Here is an 8467-nt window from a genome sequence, read left to right as displayed (position 1 = left end):
ACTTTTCCTTCTCAGACTAAGGTGGAGAGGTCCAGGTCTGACAACCTCATTGGACACAGCAAAGAGAATCCACGATGAGGGCGTGATTATCCGCCCATTCTGAAGCTTTGCACGCAGAAGAGGGAGAAGGCCCGGAGTTTCAAAATGACTTCGTGAGCAGTCAGGGAATTCCACCAACATGGGTGAGAAGCACAAAGGCTGTGAGCTTTGTAAGGACTTCCAAGTAGTGAGTGTGGGTGGGATTAGCATTAACTTCCTCATCTGTAAAACAGGGACAATAAAAAGTCCCCGTCCTTACTATTCCCTACAGCAGAACACCTTACAGATAGAGAAAGCGTTTAAGTTCAGTGAAAGTCCTTGTATTCAAGAATTGCAGGGTCTGGGCAGGGAACACTCGGTGCGGGACAAGGCTCCATCCGGAGGAATCAGCCCATCCAGTACCGCAAAGTGCAGGACAATGTTTAGGGCAGCGGGGCCTAAACTTGTTATTCCTGGGCGTCCGCAGGTCTAGGGAGATTCAACGGGCGCGGGCATCCCGTGTGCGTTTCTCTTGGGACTGAGGCTAGAGAAGTCACTTCCAAGCAGACGTCTCCATAAGAGCGACTCCCTGCCCTAAGGTCTCCTCCACCGCCACGCTGTCACTGCTCGGTAAAACAACAGGTTAGGCCAGCTGTGGGCAAACTACGGCCCGCGGGCTGGATCCGGCCGTTTGAAATGAATAAAACTAAAAAAAAAAAAAAGACCGTACCCTTTTATGTAATGATGTTTACTTTGAATTTATATTAGTTCACACAAACACTCCATCCATGCTTTTGTTCCGGCCCTCCGGTCCAGTTTAAGAACCCATTGTGGCCCTCGAGTCAAAAAGTTTGCCCACCCCTGGGTTAGGCAGAACACCCCCTCCTCAGAAACAGAAGAAGATACAAAATCCTCTACAGTTCTCCCAACTATTCCCGCCACACTGGCCAATGCGCCTAAACCGGTAGCCGGGATTTGCGTGCCCTTGGAGGAGCATTGTGGGGCTGGGAGTCCAGGCTGGGGCGCGGCTCAGGACTTCGAAGGCCACAGAACTACATTTCCCAGGAAGCTCCGCGCGGGTGCGCTTCGTGCGCGTGACGACTAGACTTCCGGAAGGACCTGGGGCGGGACCGTGGCTGAGGCTGGAGCTAAGCATCGGGATGCAGCGCCCTGGGCCCTTCAGCACCCTCTACGGGCGGGTCCTGGCCCCGCTGCCCGGACGGGCCGGGGGCGCGGCCTCTGGAGGAGGCGGGAACAGGTGGGGTGTGCCGGGCTCCCACGTGCAGCCGCCGGTGTGCGTTCGTTCCGGGACCGGCGCCGCGGGCCAAACCAGCCTCAACGTCAGGGAAGCCAATAGTGCCTTCCCAGCCCCCTCCACGATGTCCAAGGCCGAGGAGGCCAAGAAGCTTGCGGGCCACGCGGCGGTAGAGAATCACGTGAGGGTGAGCGGCTCGGGCCGCGGGCTGGGCTCCTGGTGGGCTCCGCTGGGGCTCCCTTGTTCCTGAAAGGGCGTGGGCTGCGTGAGCGGGGTGCGGGCGCGCATTTCCCGGGGTTACTTCCCTGCTCCTTAAAGGCTGTTTTGATGTGGGGTCTGCTGGGGGCGAGCTTCCCAAAGACTCTGTGTGGCCCGACAACAGGTTTGCAAAGCGGAGCCTGGGTGGTGTCTGATGTTGAGTGGGGCTGGAAGAGACTTACTTGCCCTCTGGTTTCCTTACCAACAAAGGGAAACTGACGAGTTCCGGCTGCTGAGAGGTCTTCTCTTCACTTCCCTGGGAAGCCGGCGGAGAACTGGCTTGAAAATTGTCTTGACATTTGACTCCAAGCAGGTTTTAGCTCGGCGCGCCCGCCCCCGAATGTACTCGCCAGAGGGCAGGGGAGATGGAGTCTGAGGGGGAGACCTGAGCGTTAAACGCCCCTTGGACGGGGCGGGGGGACACTCGAAGCCTGAAGGATGCTGTTCCGAGGTGTTCAGCTGTTAGTGGTGAGGTCCTGCCCCACTTGTTTAAGCGGGTGTGATTCTTGCTGTTAGTGGAGTCTTTTGACCCGAGTGGATTTGTTGTTGCCTATCAAGTTAATTATCTTAATACTAATATTTGGGTAGCCAAGTGGAGTATCTTTGTCCTTAGGTGGAGTTTCTTAGACTTTACTGGCTTTTTGTCTTTTCTACTTAAAAAATGGTATCGTCTTCTAATGCTAGTGCTTGAGAATACCTTAGTTTACCAAGCTATTTTGCATAGACAGATGATGTTTGATCCCACACAGCCTGTTTAATGGCGGGGCCAGTGCAATAAGCTGGCTCAGCATGCTCTGTAGAAGGAATGGCCAAGGATCCTCCAGAACCTAGTGACTAATGTTAGGGGGTACCCTTCCACCAGGTCCACAGCTGCCCTGTCCTGGTGTCACTTGTTACAAGTCTGGTTAGCAATAGGATTTTCTATGGGAATTCACAGAGTTAATGTAAAATGTGTACTTTGGCTCTACTTTTGGAATTCAGTATCTTAGCTGCAAAATTGGGACAATAAGCTGAGATTTGAAAATGCCTGGATAAAGTGAATAGCTAATGGACAGGTAAATAAAACGAAATCGATACAGTTAGAAAAGCCCTCTATCTTAGTTTTCCTGTTAATCTGTTTGCATTAGTATTTGGTGGCGCATGTCTTCCTGACCTTTGTTTTATAATTATGTATTTGCTTAAATAAAATTTGTAAGTCCCCACCTCAGGCTAAAGCCCCAAAACACTAGATTCCAGCTATATTATTCCAAAAGTTGCCGGGTAATCCTGTGGAGATCTCCACTGGGCTTTTGGGGGCACCTCACCCAACGTCAGTGGCACTTTCCTACCAGCATTCTTTCCTGAGATGCCAACACTACTTGAATTATGTATTTTCTGCTGTTTAATGGTGACTTAGTCTTTCCTTTGTTTACCAGGTAATTATTGAGTGACCAGCAGTGTCAGACAGTTGGTGTGGTTACCAGAAGTGTGGTTAGAGCAGGGAGGAGAAGAGTCTGGTCTGGATACTTTGCAAGTGGGATAACTAATTCAAATGCACATTTATTGAGCATATCCATGTACTTAATTGCTCTCTCCAGGGGATATCCTTTACTCCATCTAACATTTGTCCTCTAGCATTTTGTGACTTGGATTCCTTTACTCACAGGTGTAAGATTATCAGGGTAGGTTTTGTGCTAAGTCCTATCCATCTTTGGAATGTTCTTAGAGCTGACCTTTTCCTTTGACCTACCAGCCCCATTTAGGCTCTTCCCAGGGCCAGATGATAGTGGTTGCCCTTATCTTCTCCCCTCTGTCAGCCTCCCAGCATTATCTTCTGAAGCTTTCAACTGCTCTTGTCACAGTGGCCCTCATGGGGCTTCATCCTGACCTCCATGTGGCACAATTGAAGAATCTATTGTAAGCTAGGTACTCAGCCAGGTGGGAATGATCCATAGACAAGAGACTGGTCCTTGTCCTCAATTCCACCATCTTGCTTACTTCTATGCTTCCTTACCCCCCTTGTACCAGAATATTGGAAAAGTCAGAATACTGGCATATAGGGTATGTTTTAACTTCGTTACCCTCGACCTAGAATGCTCTTTCTTGTCCTGCTGCAACCTTCAAGGCGGGGTTCAAGATCTGAAGGAGGGGCCGACACACAAATGAAAATACTATACAAGAAATATGAATTTACAGGGCATTGGGGGCCAGGTCTTTCTTGAAGAGACACACTGACTTCTGGCCTGGTTCGCCTTTTATTTACTTGAATACACATTTTCCCTTTAGCAATTCATACAGGCATATCAAAGGTGAAGTTTGGTAAACAGTAAAAGGATTATCAGGTTAGGAAATTGCCTTGATGCAAACAATTGGTGCTTAGTGAATAAGGTGCTTAGCGTCAGCCCTGCTAACACCCAAGGTCCACTGGCCTTCCGTGTTCCTTGGTGCACGCTCATGACAGTATTGGCAAGCAGTGGCTTCCTGCACTCTGCCTTTATGTTAAAGTCATGTGTGTCCTTCAGGATTTGCTGCAAAGGCCATTTCTTCCTTTCAGTTTTTCCTTAGCCTCATAAGGGGAGGGCATATTGTCTTTGATTTTGTAGCACTTTATATCTCTTAGGTGCCTTATGCAGGTGTCTTACGTTCTGGTTATCTCTGTGTTTGTGTCTCCCAGTCCCGAAAAGGTCATGCTCCTTATCTTCATGCAGTGTTGGTACAGCAGGGCCTTCCTAGTAAATGTTCAATGAATTGTGTGAAGTGTGGACATAAATATGGAGGTTGTGGAATTATTGGTGGGTTGAATCTCTGGGGTGTGGGTACAATTTGTAGTCCATTGGTGTTCTCTTGGTTTTCCAATGTGGTAACCATCTCCATATCTGGATGGATGGAGAACTTGGAGATAGCCACCCTGAACTCAGATCTGCCAGTTTCTGAGATTATAGACACCCCTGGTGGGAAGTCACCCAAGCCTGGAAAATTCTGCAAGCTGGCCTTTTTCAAAAAGAGCCCCTAGTTTGTCTCTAGCTTATAAAAGTAGCCAAGCAGAGCCAGCCCCGAGCCGGTTCAGAGGACCTTCCTTTCCTCTGTGCTGCCTCCTTTGAGCTCGAGCATAAGCTTGATAAAATCTGTCTGGAAATGTCTGTGGGGTATTCTCTCCATTTCTTGTGGAGAACCCAAGAACCCCAAGGAGGGGTCTCCACTGATTGATTGGTTGGTGCCAGGGTAGGGGGTCATAATTCAATGCTGCTGGTCCTGAGGTCAGCTGTAGTGTCACTTGTCTGGTTTTGCTGCTTTTCTGGGTGTGGACCTGAAATACAATTGAGCCATTTTGCGTTAGACTGGCAGGAGATTGCTCCCAGGAAGTTGATGAGGAACTGAGCTCCGTATTAGTTTCTGAGTGTTTGTGCCCTGACCTTGTGCTGTTTGTGGTTTAACTGTCCTCGGCTGGGCCCCAACTCTGCCCCTGCTCCTAGGCACCTTCCCCTTTAAGAAGGCAGGCTCAGAAGTGTAATGTCTGTTTCTTGTCCATTGCATTGAGAAATGCTCTACATCTTTATAAGGCCTTCCTATTGCAGAGGAAGACTTTTTCTCATGTTCCTAATTAAGCCATGCTTTGCAGATTCTCTGAGTCAGGCTTGCATCACCTGGAAAGAAGCTGATACAATTTGCTCTTCTGTCAACTCTGGGGGAGCTCTAGATTGTGGGCTGGATATGTCCCTCTGGTTCTTTGTGATGCTACCAAAGTAAAATATCTGTGGTCAGTCCCCTGCCTTCTAGATGTTAAGCTTTTATGAAAAGGCACTGAAGCCAGAAACCTTGACTTATTAATGCTTAGAGCTGGCCCAGGGGTCTTTCAGTGCTCGATCATCTGCTGACCACTATTAGGACAACTTAAGTTGCTGTACGTTGAAAGTGAGCCAAGCCTTTTGTCTGACAGGATGTAGGGAGGGTTAACTATTAGACAACAGGTCCAAAATGGAGTCACATATGATAAGCCCCACGTCACCAAACCAAGACTTAATGACAGTTTTGGCTCTCTGAGAAATGGAATCTTAATCCAGTCAGTCAGCCGGATAGAAACTGCCATCCCTTAGAGCAGTGGTTCTCAACCTTCCTAATGCCGCGATCCTTTAATATAGGTCCTCATGTTGTGGTGACCCCCAATTTCATTGTTACAAATTGAACATAATTAAAGCATAGTGATTAATCACAAAAACAATCTGTAATTATATATGTGTTTTCCGATGGTCTTAGGCGACCCCTGTGAAAGATCGTTCGACCCCCAAAAGGGTCGCAACCCACAGGTAGAGAACTGCTGCTTTAGAGGGAAGTCTGAAAGCCTTTCATTTTGTACAGTTCCGTGAGCTCCTCTCTGCTAGATTGGATGTTGCCCAATTCAAATCAATTTTTGCTCAAATCAACTCTTGACATTTGTAAACTTGCTCAGTGTATATTTCATCAGGAGGAGATGGTGATGTCAGTGTCAGAGATGAAAGGAGGAGGGCTGTGCTGATAAACTGCCCCTGGGCACTGTAATAAAGACCAGGTTTGACGTTCAGTGGTTATCCTATCTAATAAAAGAGAAACATGGTAATTAGCCATACCTCTGCTACCCTTCCCATTGGCTAATCAGGGCGATATGCAAATTAACTGCCAGCCAAGATGGCGGCTGGCAGCCAGGCAGCTTGGAGCTAACATGAGGCTTGCTTGCTTCAGTGACGGAGGACTCCAACGTTCCCCACCTGCCTTGCCGGCCTCTGAGCTTGCAATTTGAAACATTGTTACAAATATAGAAGCTAAACAAAACCCCAGAAACCTGCTTTCAGCCATCCGGGATCTCAGAGCTGGAGTTGATACAGTGTTTCGATTATAGAACCCAAACAAACCAGATACCTACTTTCAGCAGCAGAGGCCTCAGAGCTGGAGCCAGAGCTAAAGCTGGCCCAGAATAAAAAAAGAAAAGAAAAAAAGGAGCAGTTGGGACCTTCAGTCACCCGGCAGCCTGAAAACAGCCCTCAGCCCCTCACCCAGACTGGCCAGGAACCCTAGTGGGGACCCCCACCCTGAAGGGTGTGTGACCAGCTGCAAACAGCCATTATCCCCTCACCCAGACTGGCCAGGCACCCCAGTGGGGACCCCCACCCTGATCCAGGACACCCTTCAGGGAAAACCAGCCGGCCCCCACCCATGCACCAGGCCTCTATCCTATATAGTAAAAGGGTAATATGCCTCCCAGCACCGGGATCAGCGGAGCCGGGATCAGCATGACAGGGGGCAGCGCCCAAACCCCCTGATCGCCCTGCAGCTCTGTGTGTGACAGGGGGTGGGGCCACAAACCTCCCTATCTGCCCTGCTCTGTTCCTGACAGGGGAAGGCGCCCCAACCCCCTGATCAGCCCTGCTCTGTGCCTGATAGGGGGGAGCTCCCCAACCCCCTGATCGCCCTGCGGCTCTGTGTGTGACAGAGTGCGGCGCCCCAACCCCCTGATTGGCCCTGCTCTGTGTGTGACAGAGTGCGGCACCCCAATCCCCCCCACCCCCCGCCACGGGCCCTGCTCTGTGTGTGACGGGGTAGAGCCATAGCCTCCCCATCGGCCCTGCCCTGAGTGTGAGAGTGGCGGTGCCCCAACCCCCTGATCGGCCCTGCTCTGTGGGTGATAGAGGGCGGCGCCCCAATCCCCCCCTCCCCCCAATCGGCCCTGCTCTGTGCGTGACAGGGGGGAGCTCCCCAACCCCCCTGATGGGCCCTGCTCTATGTGTGACGGGGTGGCGCCGCAACCTCCCCATCGACCCTGCCTTGAGTGTGACAGGGGGCGGTGCCCCAACCCCCCAATTGGCCCTACCCTGAGCGTGACTGAGGGTGGCATCGCAACCTCCCGTTCCACCCTGCTCTGTGCATGACGGGGTGGCGCCCCAACTCCCCAATCGACCCTGCTCTGAGCCCGACCAGGGGCTGCACCTAGGGATTGGGCCTGCCCTATGCCACCCGGGAGCAGGCCTAAGCCAGCAGGTCGTTATCTTCCGAGGGGTCCCAGACTGCGAGAGGGCACAGGCCGGGCTGAGGGACCCCTCCTCCTTCCCAAGTGCAAAAATTTTTGTGCACTGGGCCTCTAGTGTTTCTATAAAATGGGCACAGTACTTGCCTTGTACTCTCGTTGGTGAATTAATGTTCATAATAATTTTATTGCTCTAGGAAGCAGGCTGGAGAGGGAATAAAAGATGGTATTAGTAAGTTTTGGTTTTTTTCTTTCCTTTTTTTGTCAGAATAACCAAGTGCTGGGAATTGGAAGTGGTTCTACAATTGTCCATGCTGTGCAGCGAATAGGTATGTCCTTAGGCTGTTTCCTGTATGTTTTGTCTGGTATGGATGATGTGGGGTGGTAGAAGCTGGGGGCAGGATTGGGGCATAGAAAACACCTGCTGGGTATGGCTCCAGCACTGTGGAGCTGCTTGTCTGTCAACTGTGTGTTTCTGCTTTTCTCTGAGAGAGAGATTCTTGGGTCTCTTCAGCCATGTTTGGGGGTTGCCTTAGCTTTGTTTACACAGCTGGAGGGGAGGAGCAGACTTAGAGTGAAGTCTCAAAAGAATTTTAATCCTCATTGTGTGTGTGTGTGTGTGTGTGTGTGTGTGTGGTCTCAGGGACCCTGAGGCAAGCTCTCTGACCCTCAGACAATCTCAGGGAAACAAATTAACGTCAGTGCAGGCTTGACTCTCAAGTGAATGGGAGGTGCCGGCAGTTGCGGCCTGGTTTCCGCAGGTGCTCGCTTTTTCTGATTAGGGTGTCCCAGTGCTTAGGAAGGAGCAGGAATTCCCAGTCCCTGTGGCCACCCCACAGATTTTACTGCCCTGCTCTTGTTTGTAAGAACAAGCCCAGAGGAGAGGCTTGCTAGAGTGCTGGCCTCTTGTAGTTCCAGGGGCAAAGTGCTCAGGAGGCAGAGTCCAGCACCGCTCTGTCTTT

The 8467-nt window shown here is 50.7% G+C and overlaps 1 protein-coding gene across 4 annotated transcripts in view; it reads left to right on the top strand.

Moving 5' to 3' along the window:
• The first annotated feature begins 1142 nt into the window (after positions 1-1142).
• The window catches only part of RPIA (ribose 5-phosphate isomerase A), a 31826-nt gene continuing 24501 nt past the window's right edge, over positions 1143-8467 (top strand). For all 4 annotated transcript variants that reach the window (XM_036350548.1, XM_036350549.1, XM_036350546.1 and 1 more), the window contains exons 1-2: positions 1143-1460; positions 7774-7834. In XM_036350548.1, coding sequence (XP_036206441.1) covers positions 1179-1460; positions 7774-7834 — 343 coding nt within the window. In that variant the 5' untranslated portion in view covers positions 1143-1178. The remainder of the gene's footprint in view (positions 1461-7773; positions 7835-8467) is intronic.

Source organism: Myotis myotis, unplaced genomic scaffold (assembly GCF_014108235.1).
Source record: "Myotis myotis isolate mMyoMyo1 unplaced genomic scaffold, mMyoMyo1.p scaffold_m19_p_2, whole genome shotgun sequence".
In the NCBI taxonomy this organism is placed as follows: Eukaryota; Metazoa; Chordata; class Mammalia; order Chiroptera; family Vespertilionidae; genus Myotis; species Myotis myotis.
This window is presented reverse-complemented; position numbering and strand designations above follow the sequence as displayed.